The 24,717-nt window shown below is 41.0% G+C and overlaps 1 protein-coding gene across 6 annotated transcripts in view; it reads right to left on the reverse strand.

Moving 5' to 3' along the window:
• Positions 1–24,717, reverse strand: part of MITF (melanocyte inducing transcription factor) — a 104,048-nt gene that overhangs the window by 22,116 nt on the left and 57,215 nt on the right. For all 6 annotated transcript variants that reach the window (XM_027722949.2, XM_039388355.1, XM_027722946.2 and 3 more), the window contains one exon: positions 24,411–24,657. In XM_027722949.2, coding sequence (XP_027578750.1) covers positions 24,411–24,657 — 247 coding nt within the window. The remainder of the gene's footprint in view (positions 1–24,410; positions 24,658–24,717) is intronic.

Consider the following 24,717-nt stretch of genomic DNA (forward strand, 5'->3'; position numbering starts at 1 on the left):
AGTCCCAAACTGCATTATCAATTTTTCTATCACCAGTGCTAAGAGCTACACTACCCAGATAAGTCTATTTTTCACCAAATTTTCAACTTCTAAGTAGATAAAATTATCAGTAAATGAGTTATTTTCGTAACACTTATCTTTGGTTAAGACATTTAAAAACAAGTCCTACTCATCTGACAGGATCTGCACATTCCTTTTCCTCCACAATCATCAGACACAACTGCTGTTCTCCATCCCAGGATGGAGCGAAGTGTCTCCTCTCTGCACCCAACTCTTACCCACCCTCCACGCTCCCAGGAGAGAGACAAGCAAAATTCCACGATCCACATCTCAACTTTACATCATCAAACACTAAATTATTTATATCATATACTAACACACTGAACTGACTCCACTGCATGTCAAGTTTTGAAACACGCACTGCCTGACACAAGATTTTTTTTTGCTAAAACACAAACTTATTTCACGAGAACTTACTCTCCCTGTGATTTTGTTGTATTATTCTACATTAGAATATTTTGAGTATTTTGTTACTCAGTTACTAATTTAGAGGTTTTTTAAAGGGCTGTGCTGCCAGGAAAGTCAAGAGAAAAAACGTTGTGAGTTCATGTGTCACAATCTCACACAAGTCCAGTAGTGAACCAGAGAACTCAGAGAGCTGTCTTTTTCTGTCATTAACTTGCTCCAAAATGATGCAAAGATATTCAGGGACTGAACACTTTCTTTTAATCCACAGCTGGTCAAACATACTTTCACATTTAAATACAAGAACATACAATCAATCTCCAAATGGAGGAGAATGTGATATAACAATTCCCACCCTTCAACAAGGACAGGAGTTCCTACAGGACTGAAGCAGCTTTACACATGTTCCTTCTTGGACAAAAGTACCAATTTCAACAACCCTCACTCTGGCCAAACACGAGGCCCAACAGGTGACACAAAAGGCATCTGAGAGACTTGAGTTTGATTCTCTGTTGCGTCACTGGCTGCTTTCTTGAGCTGCCTTAGGAGCTCCACTGCGGAAATCTGGTGGGAATTGCCTTTATGAACTCTGTGCTGTTTGTTGAGACTAGCCCTGTCTTTGGCCTAAAGCATCCTTTTCTACAGTCTCTACATCAAAGGCAGACCAAATGTGACCACTTGGACACACACTCCAAGATGCACCAGTCACAGCCAGCCTGCAGATAACCCATAAAGTAGTTCTTCCTTTTTGACAAAATATCTCACGAGCAAAGAGCTGCAAAATAACCCTACAATGAAATTCCGCTACCCTGAACTTGAAACCGTGAATAAAAGCTTTGACTTAAGATCTAATTTTGGTCCTCAGCCCCTTCCAGCCTTTCGGGTGAAGAATAGTTCTTGTTGTTCTTCCAAATTCATGAGACACAAAGTGAAAGATGGCAAATTATTGGTTTGGATACACTTCCTAAGGAACGTGACTGAATGAGGACATGAAAGAAAAAAATAAAGCAACTTGAAACCAAGTCCTCTGGTTCTCCAACTGTCTATCTCCAGGAATCTCAACCAAAGCTTTGCTGCAACATTACTAAACTGAGTAGAACACGGTTTTTTGGGCATTTTGGTATTGACAAGTAAGAAGTAATGTAATATCATGTGCAGAACTTCAGAGATGAGCCGAGGCAAAACACGCTAAATTTATCACACTATAGTAACACAAGAATTTGGCTATAAGGAACTGCAGCTCAAAGATGGCCAAGTGGCAGCCCACAGCCTGGATTCAGCAGAGAAGGACCCAGAAAGCAGCTGTACATTCAATTTGCACTCAGATGCATTTTCAATTTGCTTGGTTATGAGGGTTCTGCCTACATGAGTCATACAGAATAACACTGCCTTAGAAGTAGAGCCCCAAAACTGGTTTCATCCCAGAACTGCCTGCAATGCCAGCTCAGCAGCATCTCCAGTATTTCCATAACCTGGCTCCGTGCACACTTAGAACTGCCACAGCATTAGATACTCCTGCACCACCAGTCTCATTGGTCAGCAATTCAAGCTCCATCTGCTCTTGCCCTGCTGACACTCAGGAGGATGTACTTCCTTCAGGTGAAGCACTGAGAAAGGCAGGATAAAGAAATCAACTTGACCGCACTCCTGTGTTACCCACTTAGGCCCTACAAGGCTGAGCTGGGCTGGAAAAGTTTTGGATGGAGCCACGCTGATCACTCAGCACTCACCCCTCACACTTTGTACTGTCCTGGAGAACCACATTATCTCCAGCAGGGGAAAGGCTTTATCATACCTTCACTAATCTTGAAATCTGACTGCTAATTCCAGGCATACAACCAGTTCAGGTATCTGAGCAGAGGAAAAACGGCTCCTGAGTAGCTGCCTATTTTCTTCCACATCACAGAAACAACAGTAATAAGCTGTTTATTACAGTAATAGACAGATTTTCCCAGCCCTTGTGTCTAGTGTCAATCAAGCATTTAATCAATAGCTTTGACTAGCTTTAAGCATACACACCACATCAGTGGGAATTTTAGGTGCACTTCAGACTACATTCTTCAAAATCCTTATTATATTACACATCAGTGACAGAACCTCTGAGTAGACCCACACACTTCCTTGAATTTCCCAAACTAAAAACGTTTCCCATTAGGGTGATGGGGGGCTCAGGAATTTAAACACAAAGCATAGCTGTGTGCTTAAGCACAAAGTTCAAGTAGTTCCTCTGCACGAAGCCAACACAAACAACTGAAACAATACTGCTGATACTTGCTCCTCTGGTCAAGTCTTGCTGGGAATCACTCAGGCTTAATTTACTAACAACTTGTTGATAATGGCAAGAACTTAAAACAGTGCTATGTAGCAGCAGAGCAATGCACCATCACTCCCAGCAGCCATGCACAGACCAAACCCTTTTTGTAGGGGCACCCAGGAGTTCACTCTTGAGCAGGCCCAGGCCAGGGAAGCCTAAATGCCTTTGGGAAATACAATTTGCACAGTGTAATCCAGAAATTAAATGGCTAATGATAAAAACAACGAGGAATTACACCAGAACAAAGGTCTTTAACTGTGGCAGTACTGCCAATCATACTCTAGGAAAACTTCAAGGTCACAGAATCATAGAAATATTTAGGTGGGAGAAGACCTTTAAGATCAGCAAGTTCAACCATAGTTGGAAGTTGATTATTTGCTGTAGGATCAAGCTTTGAGCCACTGGCACATGTGGATGAAAGTAACTAGGTTAAGTTGGTGTGTGTTACTGACATACTCATGAATTTGTCCTTGCACAGGTTTGATTTCTTTGCAATGGGTAACTTCTGGAAGCAAGGACAAACACAGCCTATCTTGTGTTAAGAGTATTTCTTCAAGGTGAAACACCGAATATTGGCTTTACCATCTCAATTACTACTTAAAATCACAGTGTCTTACTTGTCACATCTCCCAGTGCTGCTGCTTTCAAAGCAAAGCTGAAGATGCCTCAAATCCCCTGCTGGTGCAACACAAGTGAACAAAGGCCACCACGATGCCAGCAGCTCCAGGCTGTCCCGCTGCTCTGGCCCCCACAAGCTGGGATGGAGCATATTCCCACTTCCAAAACCACACAGAAGGAGATTCTTCTCACCAAAAACATCACTGAAACTTCAGTAAAGCCAAAGCACTCAATGCTTCATTTAAGCAGAGATAGGCTCGGGGACAGGAACATGTCAGGGGACAGCAAACCAAGTGGGAGGACGACTCTTCTCCCCACCCCACTCCCACTTTTTTTTTCTTTAATTAAAAAGACCATTTGTTTTTAGTAAATTGCCTTAGGACTTACAGTTTACAATTACAAATAAAATACTTTTTTGTCAGTTTTTTTGGTTCAATAGAACTTTTTGTTGCTTAGACAGCTAAATGTCATGGGATTTTTAAGAAAGGTTAAAATTCTGTGTCATTTAACAATTAATGGCACCCAAAGAAAAACTATATGAAACCACATCCACTGAAGTGTTCTGCAAGGGCTACTACAGGCTTCAGTTGGGTTCACTGGAGCAGAAAGCCTGTTCAACAAACCAGTCTTGGGCTTCAAAGTTCCTTTTTAAAGTTGTTTCAACCTACTTTCAAGAATAAAAACAGCAGCAGCAACAAGTTGCCTTCTAGGATTTTGAATAAAACCAGGAAGTTGTATAAATAGGTGTCTGTCCTTTGAGGCTAGGGGAAAAAATTTGAGGAGAATCACATTATGAGAAAGATAATCAATTAGTGCCACTTAGAGTGATTTATTCCCCTAAAATTTTCCAATCCAGATTCAAGATTCTGCAAGTCATATTCACCAGAGGTTGGTCCACTAAGTCTGAAAATCCTAAAGACCATAAAATCCCTTCAATTAACTTCATTAAATATTGATCATGGGTTTCACTGCAATGCCAGGAAGTACCCTCCTACCACCCAACTTGGAGCAATCCAAATAACCAGCCAGACAATGGTTTAACTCATTCTCAGTGACATTTTCCCACATGCTGCATTCAAACATTAAACAACGGCATCACATTTTTCCCCCTAAAGACGTCAGTGGTCTGAAGTGGCTTCGCGTGAGAAGTTCAGTCCTGTTGCTTTCTGAAACTTTTCCAGTCCTCAAAGATGAAGCAGCCACCTCACTTGTAACGTCACCAAAATTAAGCTGACTGGGCTGTGATAGATTGTTCCCCATAGGGCCACTGTGAATTTAGTAATAGATAAACCTATTCAGTAACTTCTCCAGCTGCCATTCTCCCCTTACCCCCAACTTTACTAGAGCATATTTGCTCCACTTTCTTGTAGCCCATTACCCAGAAAACATGGCCAGAACAACACTGACCAGAAAGCCCAAGAGCAAGAAAAAGTAAAGAGTAACTTGTATTGACTGGGGAATGACAAGCAGGATGAACTGATTCTATCATTTTACTTAGGGACATGGCAAACACAAGGAAACTACATCAGTTAGCACAACAAAACTCCCTGGTTATCTAATTCACCCAAAAACCCTCTGAACTTGAACAGAAAATCAGATATGAGAAAGTTATTTAAGATCTGGCATCACAATTGCACTCTAAGTAAGTGGATCCAACAGTCATCTGCAAGCACAAAGTTATGAAAAAAGAAATGGCACATTGTACAGAATGAACATCATTTACACAACGAGGGGTTGCTTAGTCCATCATCAAATTCCTCTGTGTAACGTGACTGTTCGTCCAAGGGAAAGACATGAAGCAAACAAGAACAAAGTATTCGTGGATTAGTATTTAAAAACTGTGCTTTAGCTGTAGAAGCACATGACAACAGTATCTAAAGAAATTAAAGAGAGGTTAGCCAAATTTGCTTAAGGAGATAGAAACTGATGTAATTTGCAGGTTAGTGGCGTGCTTAGCTGCCATTCCACAAGTCTGCCTTTCAGAAGGATTAGGTCCTTTGAAGTCCTGCCTTTTTTTTTTTTTGGTTAGGAAACCAGCATTTTAGCTGTTGACTTCCCAACACACATGCCATAAATTTTTATTTTATACAGTTACTGATACCAAAAAGCACTCCAGCATTTTAGGACAGACAAGGAATCGACTCCATAAAATGACACAAATCTTTTGCAATGATTTCACCTACCCCAGGTGCTTCAGAGCGGAAGTATTTTATGACTTAACAGGCAACAACATCAGCCACACAACTGCATCTGACAGGCAAGTTTGAAATATTGTACTGCCACGGTGAAAAGCTTAATTCAAGCACCAAATATTTACATCCACTTCTGCCATCCTGCTCTCTCATCAGAAGGAAGCTGGGCAGCACTTTCATCGGCACTAGATGGTTTGAGATCGCTCAAAGTAGGACACAAATGACTCCTCCTCACAGGAACTGTCAAAGATAGACATAAAGCTACTTCCAAAATCTCCTGCAAGACTTGGCTTAGAGATGTGAACTCAGGAGGGAGCAGAGTCACGGAACTACAGATACTTCAGCTGCCTGAAAGCCCAAAACCAGTTCAGGCAGACGGTCTGAAGCCACCTGTGTTCCACCTTCCCCTTGCAAAGCCTATTTTACAGCCCAAGCAACAGCAACACAAGATTCACCAGACCACTCCAACACAGTTTACTGTCGACTTAAAAGAGTGACATTTGAGGGGTAAAAGTATTTGTCCAACTTTATCTTCCTCCTGAGGTTGCCAAGCACGGCATGAGCCAGTGCCAGCTTTGACCGGTGGTCACGTACGTAGAGCCTGAGCAGGACTGTCAGTGACATTTCACAGGGGTTACTGACCCAGCCACTGTTCCAGCCTTGCAGTAACCCCTGCTAGACCCGAACGACACAGTAATTAACTTTCAGGTCCCTGGTGCACTGCAAGATGGCTGAAAAAACCAGTGGTTTAAACTTCACTGCATTTCCCGTGGCAGGGAAGAGGCACAGAATACCCACCCTTCTCTCCAGAAGGGCCTTGACAGGTCAGACTACTGCTTAAATCATATCAACCATCACACATGCACAGGATTTGGAGATCCTGGGTATATTTCTAGAGCCCAAAACCAAGACAGCACGGACTTTGCTACACAAAATCCTCTGCAATGCCCTGAGGATGCAGTTCCCTCAGGTGAGAAGAGGTGTCCTTCTCCACATCTGTTTTTCCTCAGGTTGCTCATCATCACTCGTCAAATGTGAAGAACACAAATGGGACTGGGTAAAAATAATGGCATCTTCCACAAAAAACAAACAAAGGAGAAAACAGAAATCAGTTTTATACAAGATGTGGGGTTAAAAGTAACCAGAGCTAAGCTTAAAACAGTAGGAGAGACAGCACACACTGACTTCAAAATAAAATTCCTTATTCTCAGCTTCCTAGGGATGCAGAGTTACCCACATGTAGAATGGGACAGGTTGTTTGCTTGTTCAGACTTCAATAAATAAAATTCAAGTAGCTTCAAGTTTCCATGCCGAAAGTAGATTTTAATGCAGTAAATCTACTTTGCCTCCGCATCAACTTCTCTTAAGATGTCATACAACACCGACTTTTCCCAGGTGAAAATTAAGTTAAAACAGGCTATTTTACCCAAACTGTAAATAAAAAGCGTAAGAGTAGGAAAAACACCCAACCTTTTACTTTCGTAAATTTTAAAATCTCATAGCCTGAACCCTGGTCTCATTTGTCACTTTGAAGTTTGTGAAGGGTTGCTCAAATTTATAGCATATGGACAGATTTTGGCCAAGATAACTTCTACTGTTGAGGAATGTAATTGTTGGCACTTTGGGGTTAAGCAAGAAGGAGTTTGATTTACAAGTCTTTCCAATCCACAACGTTATCTTGTGAGAACGAACTGGTATTCAGAATATCGCCTGTGGGCTACTGAACTATTTATTTACAAAACTTCAACATTCAGCACTGAAATGCAGGAGAGGGAGAGAGATGTAAAGATGGCACCAGATCAAAATATATCAAACACCCAAAAGCCACAGAGACAGTTGTATCCTTCTCTTTTTAAAATAAAACCTACTTTATAAACTCAAATGCAGAAGGACATCATGGAATAGTTTGGGTTGAAGGGCCTTTTAAAGGTCATCTAGTCCAACCTCTATATCTTATGGCATACTTCTCCAAAGATACCCACACTTGTGGCATACTTGTCTAGAGAAGATCCAGGTGAGAGACTGCTACATTCATGGTTCACATAATTACATGGGACCTGTGGGGTTGGCAGCTCTCAGGGTCACTTACCCAGCACATATCAAGAACTTGCCACTAATCATGACCCAAATGTGAAAACATAAGTACACCAAACTCAACCAGTGCATGCTGGAAAAGCTTTCAGCATCTACCGGAAAGTCTGTCTACCAAAACTTCCAAAGATGCATCAAAAAATAAGAGTGAAAATAATTTTGAAAGGACCATTTATTTTAACAAACCACTTGTCAACACACTGGCTACAGCACAAAGGACACTTGTTCTGGAACGAGCCTGTTTGGAGGGGATTTGCTTTACAACAAACACACAGCGCCACCAGAAGAAGTTAGCAAGAGAATGAAGACTGTGTTAATTCAAACCAGTTTTACACTGTTAACATGCCCTGAGCTTCTACATGTCATAGTTAACAAAGAATTAGAATGACTTAGTTGGGCTCTATACCACTTTGCCTACAGCTGATGATGTCTCATGTCAGCCCCAATATGGAAGGCTCGGATAAGCACAAGAATAAAGCACTCCAGATACATCCATTTTATTCACATCACTAATATGATCATTAGACACAGCCTAAAATAATAATAAATCGCTGACTTCACTTAAGTGAAGGAAATGCAAGCTGGCTTACCACTGAACTCCTTGATTTTTATCCTTCCGTTCAACGAGCTGTGCTGTTATTTATGACTGTACTAAAACCTACTGAGTTATAATAAAACAGTTTCAGTACCTCAGAGTGCTTGATCATCATGTTCGCTAAGGTAAGATAATCCAAGTCACCTTCATGGAAACTCAGCTGGTTCTCATCTGAAGCACTCTGCTAAATACCAGAATTGGAATTTTTTTGAGGACTTTGGCAGGCCACAAAGGTGGGTCACTCCTTGTGCAGGGCAGCAAGGCATTGCTCTAGAGGAGAATTTACCCAGGGGCCAAAGTGGTGCCACAGAGCATCAAAACTGAAAGCCAACACTGTCAGGGTTACTTTGAATGACGCTGGCTCTTCCTAGGGAGTAGAGTGCTAATGTCCAACACTTCCATTAAGCAACATCACATCCTTTCTTTTCTGACATCTCACTCACAAAATAGGTGCCCCAGCAGACATCATAGTAGCCACGAGGGATGAAATGCAGCAACAGTAAAAATAAGTATGTTTATTCCACTCTAATTTTAAATCCAGAAATCACAATTAAAGTGGTTTAGTTAATTTTTAGTTAAAGACATGTCACCATAATCCTGTAACAGGAAGACATATTTAAGGCAAATAACCATTAGGTTGCACAAGCTCAGCTCTACACCCCATGATCTTATTCCTACAACTGCCAGACAGTAGCTATCATTTGGTTCCCAGCAATAAGTAAGACTAGCACTGGCTCATTTATTAAACAAGGATGCCAATACTTCAGCCCTTTAAGATCTCAGGCCTTAGATGCATAGAGACATAGCATCATCATCTATTTTATACTTACAAAAACAACATCCAGCCACTCGGCCAATTTTGCAACCTTCTCCACACCTGCTCCTCCATGTCTTCCCAAGATGAGCTGCTGAAAACCCTTCTCCTCGTGTTATTTCACATACAGCAAGCAAATAATTAGTTGCACTGTGAAATGAGAAGCTCCTGTCTACATAAATGACCCTTGATCAGGCCACAGGATGGGGCACTGGCAGGACCATCAACTGAAGCAATGAAATCTTGGACAAAACCCAAGTCAGCTGTCAGGAGCCCTGTTTATATTGCAGTTGTAATAAAAAACTGCACTCAGGTTCATTACTTCAACAGATATTCCACAAGCATGTTCCTTATCACAAAAACTTAAAGACTGTGAAAATAGGTTATATAAAGAGATAGTCTAAAATTCTGCCATGATTTTCTTCCAGCATATACACAAACCTCTCACAGCAGCATTTGCAGCACGCGAGCAAATATAAACCCTCCAGCTTGCAAGGGACTACAGGCTTGAAGTCCTCCTGCATGAAGTCCTACCAAGGCTAGGGTTAGGGCTTTTTCTGCAGGATTGGAATCACATTTTATTTCATGACATCAGGCAAATTTCACCTTTCCAAACATCTTACAAAAAACTCTTTTCAATGGTTTCATCTGAACTTCAAAAAAGCACAAGCCGTCGACTCACCAGGAGAGGCACATTTACAAAACACAAAGAAGAGTGTGTGTTATTGTTCCAGTTCTCCAAAGGTTAGTTGCAAATATGAATCATCAAGAAATTCAGAAGTAATAGTTTTGTCAGAAGATCAAAATGTCTTTTGAGAAAGAAATTCAGGGCCCCCAGGCTTGGTCTCAGAAGAATCCTATTTTAAACCACACTTGACCCGCACTAATGTAACCCTTCAAGTGCTATTGCAAGAACAGAACTATGTTCACAAGGGGAAATAGGCAAAGTATCTTTCACTAAAGATTTCACATATTTATTTATGTAAAAAAATGCATATCCTTTTAGCACTGAAAAAATACAAACATCATGACATGTATTTTACAAAATACCTCTCATCACTGATTGATGACATACACAAGGTTTTAGCTACCCAAAAAATAGTATGGGAACATAACATAATTCAAGGCAGCCAGATGCTAGAGTTAGAGATGTAATTAGAGATTAGATGTGGATTAACTGGATCCTAACTCAGACTTCCCGACCTTCCTCACCCTTTTTTAAATCTCAAGTATAAACCCATTTTAGCATATTACTACCTTACTAACAGGATGAAATATTTTTAGAGATCTTAAAAAATGCAAATAAGCTCACACTGAACATAATTTATTTCAAATTAAGTTTGAACAGATGAAAAGTAAAAGCTTAGGGTATTTTAACATCTGCTAGGAGTCAGGGGAGATGTCAGTAGCCATAGCCAACAACGTGGTGTGAGATGTGGGACCCCATAGGAGCATAGTTCAGAACACTATAATGCATTTCAAGCCATTGGTGTCAGACCAGCTCTAGTCTGCTCTCACAGACTGAACTCCCAGTGGAGGCTGAATAACACAAGGTCTCCTCATTTAATTTTCCCTGACAAGAATCTAATTAGTACTCATCAACAGCATTGGGCAAAAATAAGCTATATGTAATACGTGGGGACAACTGGGAATTTACTGCAAAATTACATAGCTGCTCCACTGTAAAGGCAGAGCTGGTCCAAGAAGGTGCCAGTGCTGGTGTCCAGCTGTTTGTTCTTGCCCTGCCGCATCAGCTCACTGCTCTCAGCCCTCAGTGACACAGGTACAGCTGCTTGCAGGGCTACACCAACCCAGGCAATCAAAAACACAAAGCTGATTTTAAAAAACCAGTCACCTTTCCATAGCAGAGGAGTTGACTAGGTGATATTTAAGGTCCCCTGCAACCCAAATCATTCTAGGATTCCACGACTAACAGCCAAAGTTGCTTCTGATTTACCCCACAGTTGGCCTATTGCTTATGTACACCTGGCAGCAACAGCTTTTATTTTTTTTATTGAGGCACGTTTTCTGCAACTGCAGCTACCAGAGAAGAAAACCAAAGTTGAATTAACTACGTTCCTCTAATAGCTATCTGTCATTATTCCCTTGGTCCAGCAGCAGTCAGCACATTCCTCACTCTGCATCCAAAGCAGAGCATCCACACACTTTGTGCTCAGATCACGCAGAGCCATCGAGACACAACTCAGTCCTTGCAGCCTTTACCCAAAGTAGATAAATGGAATTAATATGTTTTCTTGGGGAAGGTGAAAGTTCAGAGAGAAGTGTTTTCTAAGGATAATCCTGCAAACAGGCAGAAGCCCTGGCTGGAAGCTTTTTCCTCATTTCTTACAGGCCATTCTAAACAGTGACCCACAGAGAAAGCAGCACTTCACACGAGCGACCACTTACTGCATAAGCAGCTCTCCAGAGCAGAAGGCACCACTTTTCTTCCCTCAAAAAGCCAATGTATGAAAAGGATAAACTCTTTTGATAAGCCACAGTAGCATGATTAAATGCTATTTTTCTTTTTACACAGCAAACCATACAGGGCTGAACCCTTAAGGAATATATGAACTTTCATGTGAATGGAGCCCATTAACTGCCCTGCAATGAATGGTGCCTGTGGTCCAAAAATCATTTCCTTTTAGAGAGCAATGAGAACGGAAAGCTTACGACTGCTACACACAAGTGCTGACTCATTCAAGGTCATTTTACTCCCTCCCAATACAAACTGTTTCTTTGAGACAGGTATTTCAGCAGAGTATGGTTTTGGTGGGAGTCAGGAAGCAGAACTGTCAAACAGTCAAATTAATACTATGGTAAAATACTTTTAGACAGTTCAGAGGATGATTTTTCAATTAGTAAGTTATGATAATATAGATGACTGCCATAGTATTTCAAACAGAAGTCTCACTTCTCAGAATTTTCAGCTTAACAAGACAAGAACTAACTTTAAAGCACTTTTATAATAAAGTAGGAATTAACTTTAAAGCAGTTCCTGAAATGCTAACACTGCTTCAACAGAACAGCCCAACTTCACATGAGGCTGCAGCAGCACCAAAAGCAGCCCTTGTCTCCCAGTAAAAACAAGCTGTCTTGCCAAAAGCAGGTTTATCACTCAGCTGCTATCAGGACAGCCATGCTGGTTAAGGGCAGCAGCTCTCTGGATGGCTGATACGGGTAAACTGGACTATGTTTTTCCTGAGAATATCACCCCCTCTAGACAGGTCTCCTGAAACCCAGAAGAAACAGAAACAATCCCACACACCTACAAAAAAAAACACAAGCAGAAAAGTCACAGTCTTAGGTAGCTACAAGCAGTTGCCTTAAAGACAAAGTTTAGTGTGTTGCCTGCAGGTCCTTGGCAGGACCTTTATAAAGACCTGGGAGAGCCAAGACAGACTGTTCTCTACACCTCAGTCTTCAAATGTCTTCAAGTAAGAGACTATTTTTTTAAGAAGAGACTACCCATTAGTTGCCAGTTTATATTTTGCTCTGAAAGAACAGGAAGTTTTAATTCACAGCCAACCACTACACCCGCAGACTGAATTTTGATGGTTTCAACCAGCAATTTCTTGGTAGCAGAATTTAAGGAAGGCAGCCTGAAATACAAGCTCAGATTCACCTTTCTCCACATACAAATTTCCTCCCAAATTAATGAATTATTTTTGATCCTAGGTCAGAATAATTTCCCTTTCAATCCATTACCAGTTTATTTTAATAGAGCAGTTTTCTGGCAAGGCCTCTCATTATAACCAGGAAACAAAAAAAGAAAAGTCAAGCGCTGGATGGGGAGGGAAAAATACTCTAAAGCTTGCTCTAAGGATTTGCTGGAGCTTGCAGCAATGAACCCTTAGGCCCGGATTTATTAAAGATGCCCAACTGCTGCTGGGTGTCCAAGCTGAGCAGCAGCAGCTCCCAGCTCTGATGTACTTCCAGCATCCGCAGCACTCGTGTGGCCTGTGACGTTTCCTGGTGAGTGGATCTGCCACTCTCCATGTTCAAAAGGAGAGGACAGAGAGATAGATACAAGGAGCACATTGTTCCAAGAAAAAAAAAACAGCTCTTTGAAACTTTGGTTTCTTTGAGCACGCAAGACACGCTCCTGCTGATGTCAGTGTGCTCACTTGGAGACACGACACAGATTCCAGCCAAGTCAGCGACAAAAATGCTGCCATCAGAAGCCAGGGATTCAAGGAGGTGGGTTGCCTGAAAGCAGCTAATGGCTTCTGCACTCTGTAAGCCACATTAATTTAGAAATACAGTAATATTTACTACTTGTTTTTCCACAATGGCATCATATACTACCCCAAGTGATTTTTCTTTCACTAGTTGACATTTTCTACAAAAATCAGGATTTTTAGCACAAAGCAGAAGAGGGGTAGAATTTAACACATAACTGTTGTGTCTGACATAGCTTTGAGGATCTGGAATGTTCAATGGAAAACACGCTCCAGTTTTATCGCTGAAGTCTTACTTGCTGAACAAGTTTACTACTTGTACAGCAGTAGCAGGTTTGTTTAGAAGAGGCAGCCTGCCTTGCACAGACTTTCTAGCAATATTTGGTTTTTGCATGCAATAACTATCACATACAGCATTTTACTTGGTTAATAATTTAAAGGTACCTCTAGGACATTAACTGATGAAAATATGATACAATAACACAAGCAAACAACACGTTTAGAATAATGTGTCAAAACAGTTTTTCACACACGAGTTTTAGCCTTCATCAGCTAAAGAAATAGTCAAGAAAGACGAATTCCCGGGCAGCTGAGAGCTTTCCCAGGGAATCCACAGACTCTTGGAATCTGTATTGCCATCTGCTGAGAGATCAAGGAAGTGCAGCACCCGGAATGACACAACCTGGATGAGTTATCAGCGCTTCCCAGCACTTCATGTACCCGTTTAATTACTGTAATGTTGACACTGAAATGCTTTATGTCATGCTGCTGGTGATCAACAGGAGAACAATCTGTTTGGATTATATAAGTTAAACAAGAATTTTCAAACAACTAGCTGGAACTTCAACTATTGATATCCAACAAGTCTAGGACACTAATAAATATTGTCCATAATAAATAAATAAGAAGTAGGTCCATAATAAATATTGTTCCAGTACATTAAGATAAGAATATGATGTGTGAAACCCAAACAATTAATTTGGCATGGACATTCTGACTTTACAAAAAACCATTATTAAACAGAGTTCTGTTTGTTGGGAAATTGTTTGGGTGTTTCTTTATAAGATACTCAATTTTCTGCTCCACATCGTTACAAGCTGGAAGAAACATACCTAGTTCTAAGTCAATTTAAACTATAGAAGTTTATTAACAAGTTTCAAATTAATAAACAGGCAGGTACTGGCATCCAGTGGTAGAGCTTCTAGTGAGGACCTGCAGGGTTGAGCTGCCACCCCGTTACCCCAGCAGCCTCTCTGCAAGTGTTTGCAGGCAGCAATTTATTTTCATACTTGGTAACAAAAGAATTACTGGTAGAGTAATATTTCCACAAAGGCTATCACATTATTATTTTTTTTAATTTACTAATCTGCCAAGCATATAAAAGCAGACACGTGGTTTTGCTGGGTCTAATAAACACAAGTTCCCCCAGAATAAGCACTATCCCAGGGGATGTAAAAGGGATGTATGGAAGATGAGCAGGAGCATGTTCTTTTCTGAAACAATTCTGCCCCAAATGGTACTGATGAGGTACAAGTTCAGAAAAAGTGTTATGCAGCACTAGCAAGCCTACCCTAAGTGTAAGGCTAGCACAGTCTGCTTTTCCTCTAGCCCACAACAGTTTCAGAAGTGTTGCAATCCAACTCTAACATTAATTATTAAAGGAAGATTTACAGTAACACAGTAACTTGATTCTTTAATTCAAATAGACTGACCCAACCAGCTCCACAGGCCAGCACATGTTAGTGCACAAACTGAAGCTGGATGCTGCCACGCTGAGATGTTCCCCCAGAAAAGTGCAAAGGCTGCAGTGTATTGATCCAGTGATGGCCTGAACCTCTAATTTAATTTCCAAGTAATGCTATTCCCATCTATAAAGAAGAAGGAAGAACCCTGCATGACTGTTTTCCTAACGAAACCAGATGAGTTCTGTCCTCAACTCAGGAACAAATTTCCACTAAAGAGATGGGTTAATAAAATGGATCATTTTGCTCAAAGAACAAGACATGTAGATGGCACTCACTTCTGAGAGACAAAGGGTTAAAACAGTTATCCATTTCCTCAACTGGACGACTACTACTATTGTAAAGTCCTTATTCAGCTGAATTCCATCAGGCCAGGCTTTCTTAACACAATCTGACATGTACCTCTTCAAGATCTTGGATTTTTTTCCCTCTCTCTGCTTCTCCATAGTAGACACTAGAAATAAGTACACCCAAAAAGCCAACTGGTAATCCAAACAAAGTAATATTAAATTATCAAGCTGGATAGAGTGATGACCAGACATAATAATTTCTTTTTACAAAAAAACAAAACAAAACACACTTGCCAGGCCCTTTGCAGACAACACAATACTGGGTTTTGTTTCAAGTTCATAACTTGGCTCTTAAAGTAGTTGATAATGAACCAGCAGGCATTATTTTAAATCAACCAGTTTTATTAAATGAGCCAGAAAGGAAAGAGGCAGGGCTAATTACCAACATTCCTTGATGAATTACCTAGCGGTGTGTGGTAAATCTCCAGGCGTCTTTGTCTTTATCCCCAAATTTATCCCTTACTTATTTCTCAAGAGGTTAAAGGACATGGGGCTAATTAAGGAACCAATCCAATGACAGACAGAATCATTCAAGGTAAGACTGGTTTTCACTCTTTCAAGCTTTTGCATCTCTGCCTGGTACTTCTTAATCTAATTTTTTTAACTTTTTTTTTAAAATTACTGCTGGGGAGGGGGAGGAAAAGTGCTAATCTTGTCACGGTCAGGCAGGTTGAAATTGCCATGCAGTGCTGGGCAAAATGCTACATATTTGTAATTTAGCCAATAAGAAATTCCTTAAGCCTCTCTTGAATGGCAGGAATGTCTCCAGCTTGTCACTTTGAATTCATTCACTGCACAGGTTCAGCATCTCAGGGAATAATGCTGCCAAACTAGCTGAAGAACTGAAATATTTGTGAGGATACATAATACCCAAAGATTACTTTAAGCACATCTAAGTTTTCACATTTAAAATTTAACGCCTGTCAAAGGTGTCAGCAGAGGCCCCTCCAGACCTCCCCCCAACTCCTCCACCTTCCAGACCCATGTGTGGCTCCAGGCACTGTCTTCTGCCAAATTAAGCCATGGACTCAAGAACACAACTGCAACCAGCACTCACCTTCTTCATACGTCCTTGGTTCAACCAGGAAGGATGAATAAAGTGGTTTTTAAATTCATGGTGACTGGAAAAGGACTTAGTACAAGCTGTTAAAACCTGTTAGCTGGTGGGCTGTGGAGCCTCATCAACGCTTTTAATACCCACAACTGTGGTCACCTACAAATCTTTAGGAAGATTAACTCATCTTCTGCAAGTCCAAAACAGTCACTGACACATGGTAAACCACCATTTTCCCAAGGTCTGGTAACTCAGCCAGCAGATAATATGTCTAGACCACACAAAAAAATAGGGCTTTGAAGCTGTAACAGACCAAACTTAGCAAGCTCTCCTTAATTTTGTGGATGTTTCCATGCCAGAGAGAAGACAGCAAATCCTTCAGACCACCAACTAGGGTAGAAGACTAAAAATTTCTAAAAAGGGGTCAGAGCTTGGACCTCAGATGCCTCTAACATTTTGTGTGAGTATATCCTGATTTTCTCTGTGCCAAAGACGTTATTTCAAACTACCAGGTAACTACTGTGAACTTGCAGGGCAAGAGCTCTAAGATAAGGAGCAGTTTCTCAGCTACCTTCCCACTCTGCTCACAGCATCCTTTGCCCAGGAAATGCCCTATCCCACTCCCAGCAGCAGCACAGTTTGTCTTACAACTTTGTATTTTGTGTCACAGGGACCACAGGTAAAGAAACAAGATGGAAAGATCAGACACCTTCATCAGCAACAATAATTTCTCTCAAGAGAAATGTTGGCAGCACGTTTGCATCCATAGGAAAAGGACATTTGTGACGAAGGGTGAAAGCAGTGTTTTGCACTAGCAGTTAAGCAGTCAGATACTTGCACACAGAAGTATGTTGCCCCCTTGAATTCCATGCATTTTTAATGTCTAATACTCTAGGTGTTAGGCAAGACTTTACATTTTACCTCTGTTGCTGACCACAGAACTCAAGCACCAGTGCTCGTTTTTGGAATAGCTTTCAATCCACTGAGCAAGCAAAAGTTTTAAGGCCTGAGAGATACTTTTACTTATGTGAAGGCTTAAGAGACAAGTCAGGGTTTAGTGGCTCTGTAGTTAAATGCAAGTTTTTCTTCCTGGAGAATTTGCTGAAGGCTTAAGGTACATATACCAGTCACTGAGTGTAACTAACCTCAGTTTAAGTGTTGTATCTGTAGCTCAACAAGTCTCAGTCTGGCAAATCACTTGTCTAAGTTCTTGATTGCAAATACACACCATGCTTACCTAACAAACCCACACACACTACTATCTACCATTGTCAGGTTAGATTAAATTACCTTTTAATCAGATAAGTGTGTCCACAAACACACATCTGCTGCTCATTCATCTCAACATCCCATTGTTCCTGTTCTTCAGAACTGTGAGATAAGTCCCCTATGCAATGAAGTTTTATGGTAATTATTACACCAAGAACACTATTGCCAACTGCTGAGCTTCACCTGCAAAGCAGGGCTGTGCTACCACCACAGGTCAGTCTCAGGCACAAGCACACTGGAAAAGGACTAGAAGGAGGTATTTTTTTGATATATGTCTGTAGTCATTAACATCACTCAGAAGACATGCTTGGCATTTAAAAAATGAAGAAATACAGGGTATCTGATGCAAAGAGCTTATTGTGGTGGCACATTTAGAATCTGAATGAGTAACAACATGACGGTGAAGGCAAGAGGCCAGGCTGGTTGCCTGCACTCTTCCAAGCAGTACAACATTGGTTTTCCCTCTGAAAAAGCTGTTGTAAGGGGAAAGATGAGCACGAACTGCAGTAATGGGATGGCACTGAGGAAGAGGAAAATGGTCCTACTCTGGTATCAGCAGGGATCAACCTACAGTACTGCCATGAGATGAGGAAAAGCTCTTGGAATAATAAAGCAAAAGAGGAAGTAGTAAACAGTATCTGGCTCCAGGCTTTGAAAAGAAGAGGTTTCACCTTGCTTAGAACAAGGAAGAAGGGCCACAATGACAAGAGGCAGCAATAAAGAGCTGCAACTCTAGCACCAAAAGAGCAGATAACAGCTCCCATGAAGACACCAACCCAGTCAGTGTAGCAGGGGGACTCCAAAGTGGAAGCCTTAGTGGCAGATAACTTTTTAAGTACCCAGCATATTATAAACGTTGTATCCAAATAAACTATTAATAATCCCCTAATTACAAATATTTAAAATGTTTTTGCAGCCTATGTTTCCATACATAAGGTTTTACATATATATATATATATGTATAAAATATACACATGTATATTTGGGGGTGAACTGCCCTGTTAGCAAGGGCAGGAATATGCACAGATACAGATTCTACATCCAGGGAGGAGAGATTCTAATATGAGGATCACCAAAGCAGGACTCACCTTGTCCAGATGCCCTGGAGCAAGGGAACTGTTTTCTTACTCTCCAGGAACAAAGAAAAAGGAGATGTTAGCATCCTGTAATGGACCTGTTACATCATCTCCTGGTCAGGAGACCTAATTTTACCTTATCACCTGCAAAGTATTTACGCAGTGTTCAAAAGACATCTGCACCACTGCAGGTTCTCACTCCAGCCCTTGAGGCTGTGCTGTGCAGTAGTATCCAACATGGCACTCTCAGACAAGCATCTCTCACCTGTGCCAAATAGAAGCTACATTCTTAAAACTGCAATGGCAGACAAAGAGGGAGGAAAAGATATGAGAAGTCCAGCTGAGTTCTTATTGTGCTATTCATTTGGTTTGAGAACACTCAGGAGGGAGGGGATGTACACCAACTGCACGCTGTGAGCACTGGCATCCAGCAGCAGAGACAGGGACCTGCAATACATCCACAGTTTAGGCTCCATCAACCAGTGACCTGGTGCATCACATTCAAAACACAACAGCAAGTGTCACATCCACGCACCAACTGGGAGACGTCACCAAGTACCATGGAAGGGCAGAGGGAAGAAATGTTCACCCTCAATCTTCCACCTTCCATCTGCTTAGTGAGACATGCAGAGGGCTGGAAGTCAGCTGCCCACTAGTAATGTTTTCAATCCTACAAGAACCGGTAACATTTTCAGTGGAACTGATTTGCAAATCTGTGGGCTGATGCTGGCCCTGAGCCTCCTTTGCTGCCTCCTGAGGATGCTCTTGTGCTTCTTCTCCCATGGAGGACACAAGCCTGCTCACTCTAATTACAGTTCCTGCAATGCCACACTGTGTTTTGGGCAGGCAGGTCCAAAGTACTTAGGGGATTGTGTCATGCTTGATCTGAACAGCAAACTTGATCCAGAAATCAGATAAAGCAATACAAACCACACAGCATAGCTACAATTCAATTTCTGTAATGTCTCTGCATGAGCAGACAGATGAGTCCCTACTCTGAATTTCTGCAGTAAGTTTACTTTCTGGATCGCTGCAAATTCTGTAAATATAACAACTTTGGTACAAGTCGCCTTATTAAAAAAAATAAACACAGCAACCTTCAAAGGAAGCCTTAATCAAAATCTTGGGTCTGGCTACTTCTATCAGCAGAACTTCTGAAGGACTAACCCAAAAAACAAGTAGAGGATCTTTCAGTCTTGCTTGTGGGAGTAAGTCCTGATGGCTGGTAATTTCAGCCTTCAGAATCATTTCTTGTTTTTTTCCCCCTTGGATCTTCTAGATATTTTAGATTAAGGAAAACCCTTTTTCTTTTGTAGCTCTTAAAAATGTGTAAAGGGTGATAAGCCCCAAACCCAAATTGCTACTGTGCAGCTTTGGTGAAGATGCCAGAGGGACATTATGTAAAACTGATCATACAAGTTAGCTTTTTTGTCTGAAATCCTAAAATCAGCTGCCTGAACTGACACAGAAGATTGAAAACTATCCTACGGACAAGGCCAGGGTATCACTGCCTATCAGAAAGGTAGGGAATTGTCCTGCTGCTGCCAGGAACTTGGGAGGTGGGAGACCACTCACTTTACAAGAATCCTGAAAGTTGCTTGGTAGGAAAGGAGGAAGGGAGTAAGCAGGGCAGGCATGAAAGACATGAAAAGCAGAAACCAGCAACTCTATCACATCAACTGGAGATGCTCCCTAAATAACTGTCAACAGGCAGCTGGTAGGACTACAGCAGGAACACTAATTCAGTGATATCAAGTGTAAAGACAGGAACAGATATAGTCCAAGACAGCTCAATGGAAGCCGACGGACAGACCAGCCTCACTACAGACCAAGAGCATATTCTCTACAAGCTCACCACCTTAAACAAATTTATTTCCACAGGGTATGGGATTAATAACAGCATTGTTTTGCAAATAGACTACTGAGGAGCAACAGGACTGACCTACCATCAGGCCTCAGTGACTGCACAACCTCCTCAAGTCCTGGGCTAACCCTGCCTACAGAAATGCAGCAACCGGTTCCCAGAGATCAGCTCTGGAACACTGAAGCTGAGATCTGCAGCACTGCTTCTGCTCCAACAGATAAGTCCAACCAGACAAGAGAATAACTTCAAACACCACCAACAAAAAGAACAGCTTCTTAATACCCATTAAATATACACTAAATATAAACTAAAAGATACCAGGATGGAAGAAGCATGAAGACATCTTAAGACGAACTCTTTGAAAAGAAGTTAATCCTTTTAAATAAAAACATAAGCTTATTTTGTACCTCAGGAACAGATCCAACACTGATAGGACTTGGAACTACTCAAATGATCAACCTTTTAGGTTATATATTCTTTTTTCCAAGGTAGTGCAAGAAGCTGAATTGCAGCAGAAGGAAAGAATCCCTGGTGACATCTATCTGTAGATTTGGTCCTTAACTACCAACAGGAGATGGATGAGAAGGTGCTACTCCCAGCCCACCTCTTAATTAGACTGCACGAAGCAATGTAAAATTTGAATTCCAACAGGTCATTTCCTACCTTGCCAAGCTACATTACTTGGGAGAGAAGTGATGCAATAAGAAGTCATTACTCAAGAAAATGAAATCCCATTTATTCGCATGGCCTTGAGCATACTAAGTTATGCAATTTGGAGATTCCTATGCAATGTGACATAGATTTGTACGTATTTCTCTTTCTGTATTGTTTCTAAATGAACATCTTGAAAACAAACATAAAATCCAAGCTCATTAACACATTTGGCTTCTTTTTAAACTAGTCATTCCGAATTACCATCCTCAGATACGCAAGTATTCTTCTTCTTCTCACACTGTGAGATATGGGTGAAAGGGCAAGTCACACAATACAATTAAAAACACAAAACACTGAGAAATTCAATGGGCTTAGAGTGGGGTTTCTTGATACAAAGTTCCAAAACAAACAAACAACAAAAACAGCTACTACATGTCATCTTGTTCGTGAAGTAATATTCAAAAAGACCTCGTTTAAACAAAGTTGCTTTGCAGATTAACATTTCTGAAAGTGTAAAAATCCCCTTTTTGTCTATCTCATTCTTTAAGGTCACTAAATCCAGACCATCTGGATAATAAACTTACCAACTTAGTTCCTTATTTATCTAATTAAAACTTCTGTACAGCTCATATGGAAAATTTGTCTACAGCTAAAAAACAACTGAAGTGTAAAAAGCAGCTGCAGGGAAATGATGTCACTGCAGGCAGAGCTGCCTGTCAGCACACTGGCACCAGGAAGATCCTGAGTTATTGTTAATCTCAGCTTTTGAGCCAAGTATCCTATTTGGAAAAACAAAACAAAACAAAAAAAAGAAAAACAAAACAATCCTCCCTCCCCCCCCAAAAAAAAACTCCCAAACAAACACAAAATTATATGGGCCTTTTAGTCAAATCCTACTCTCACTGAAGCATCAGTGGTAAATTTTCAGGTAGATCATGACTTCAAGACTGGTATTTTGTATCAATTTTTTTGTACAATTTTATCAGTAAGGATAAAAAGATGAACCTTTCCCCCACCAAAAACACAAGCACCAAAACTGTGCAAAGCAGACTCTCTTCTCTCACACACAGAGACCAAGAGGACTTGGTTTTGATAATTTTGATTGTTACATATGTAAATGTAGGTGATGAAAAGACAGACATTTTTTCAGTCCAGCAGGTAACTCATATTTCCACAACCATCACAATTCTGCTGCCAATGGGTAGTTGTTGCCAGTAATTACTTCTATTTTACAAGCCAGTTAAGGATACATTCTCATAATTTTTTGCTCTATAGGGTCATGCACTCTGTTATTTGGGCCAAAGACAAGTGCAAGAGAGGTGTTCTCCCTCTTTCCAGGAGATCCTTCTCCATCAGAAGGAAACAGGGAATAGATACTACTTTTGGAATCCTAAGGGACAAGGATTCAAGTCCTTTGGGTGAAGTTCCCAAGCCATGCTCCAGCAGGTTACAGCTCTGCATCCAGACCTGTGACAAGCCAATTGCCAGTATAACCCCATTTGCAATAATTGAGCATCACCTTCCATCTGCAGTGTCTTCTGTCCCTCAGAAACCAAGGACTGCTTCCCCTCCACTCTTACAGAAAGAGGCATTTGCAAAACGAACAATAAAGACAACTGCCAATGCTTCTTTAAGATATTACACTCCTTCCTTATCAGTAAAATATCATCAGAAAATAAATGCTTCCCTACAAATTTTGACAGAGGTTTAAAAAGTACCCTAAAATTCATGTCACAATATATTAGGATGAAAGAATGTAAAAAACGTAACATATGCTTATTTAACTAGGTGCATTCCAAACAAGACACTATTTCATAGCACATACACTTCTGCTAGATCTGAATTATAACACTGCCATAACCTAGAAACAAGTTTAACAAATCGTTATACACAAACACTGTGAGTAATGCACTAATGTTAGACAAAACAGCTCTTCACAGACAATTTCAGACTCCTTTTACATATTTCTATACACATGCACACATGCTTAAGAGTATATCATATTTAATTTTTAATGGAAATGTGTGTGCATATATACCTAGAATTCAAAATTCAACTGCTACCTCTTTGTATTACCCTGATGTCCCAACTAAGTGTTAGTTTTGGCGCTGACAACACAATGCCATTATGCAGACTCAGTAAAGTGACTCTATATTTTCTCCACAAACCCATCACACAGACTGCCTCAAAATCCTGAGCCTGCAAGTCTATTTTAAAACTAAATCTTTGACAAGGCATTGTTGATATATAACAGCAACGAGCAAACTACGAGTGGTTTGTAACCAAGCTCAATTAACTTATGTGGTGAGAACACGCTCCCTGACTGAAAGTGGTTACTAAACATCAAACTGCAATAAAAAGATTCAGCAGTAATGCAGAGTACGCTCTTCAAAACTAGTGAAAAATGTATTTTCGTGAAATATGTGAGCAAACTTCTCCAAAACATTTCTCATTGTTGTACTCGCACTCTTCATGTCACTTCAGCCCACTTGAACTTAAGCAGTGCGTGAAATTATCTCTTTTCTTATAGTTGTTCACATTTTTCCCTGAGTAATTAGCAAGCTACATCCCCTTTGACAGAGGGACACTAACAAGCTCCTACAGTTTCCAGTAGGACAAGGAATCCAAAGCTACTAATAGCAAACAAGTCATCTAAACAAAAAAGGATTACAAAGACTCGTTGCAAGAGGCTGGAAACTCACCCATATTTCAGATTAAGGCTTTCTGAGGAGCTCTTTTGTAAAGAGTTTTGACTCCATCTTACAAAAATATTTCATTGTTTTCTTCTAAAAACCAAAATATTGATTTGAATATCTACTAATAACTTCTTTTTGAAAATAATTACGCACTAGAAAGGCTGAGAAGTGTTTTCCAAAGGGAAAAGTGACGGAAACATTCGTTTTGTAACAAAACCCCCCTCCGGACATCTCACAGTTCAAAGAAAACAAAAAGTTACACAAACTTTTTAAAAAAGGTTTTTCCACTCTTCGCTATCAGGACACCAAAACAAGCTGCAAGTCAAGCCAGAGTGCAGAATATTTGCAAAATTTCCTTGCCAAAAATCCCTGGAACCACGCAAATAAAGAACGTTCGGATGAGCGCAAGCTCCTGAGAGGAAAGGTAGAACGTACCTTGAGGACCTCCATGGGCACCTGGGTGGCGGGGGGCAGGCTGGTGGGCACGCTCACGTTGATGGCAGGGGTCTGGCTCACGGGCACCCGCTGCTGCATGAACTGGGCTGCTTGCTGCTTCTGCTGCTGCTCCCGACGCTCCTGCTCCTGCATCTGCTCACGCATGAGCTGCTGTCGTAGCAGGATTCGTGAGGTCATGCTGGAGGAGCTTAAGGGAGGCTTGGAAGCGCCAGGATGCTCGGAATTGCTGTGGGAAGACCAGAGAAAGACAGCTCAGCTTCCACCAAGCGGGATAGTGGCTCCAGCG

The sequence above is a fragment of the Pipra filicauda genome, unplaced genomic scaffold (assembly GCF_003945595.2).
Source record: "Pipra filicauda isolate LSUMZ 115617 unplaced genomic scaffold, ASM394559v2 scaffold63_size3267554_pilon, whole genome shotgun sequence".
Taxonomy (NCBI): domain Eukaryota; kingdom Metazoa; phylum Chordata; class Aves; order Passeriformes; family Pipridae; genus Pipra; species Pipra filicauda.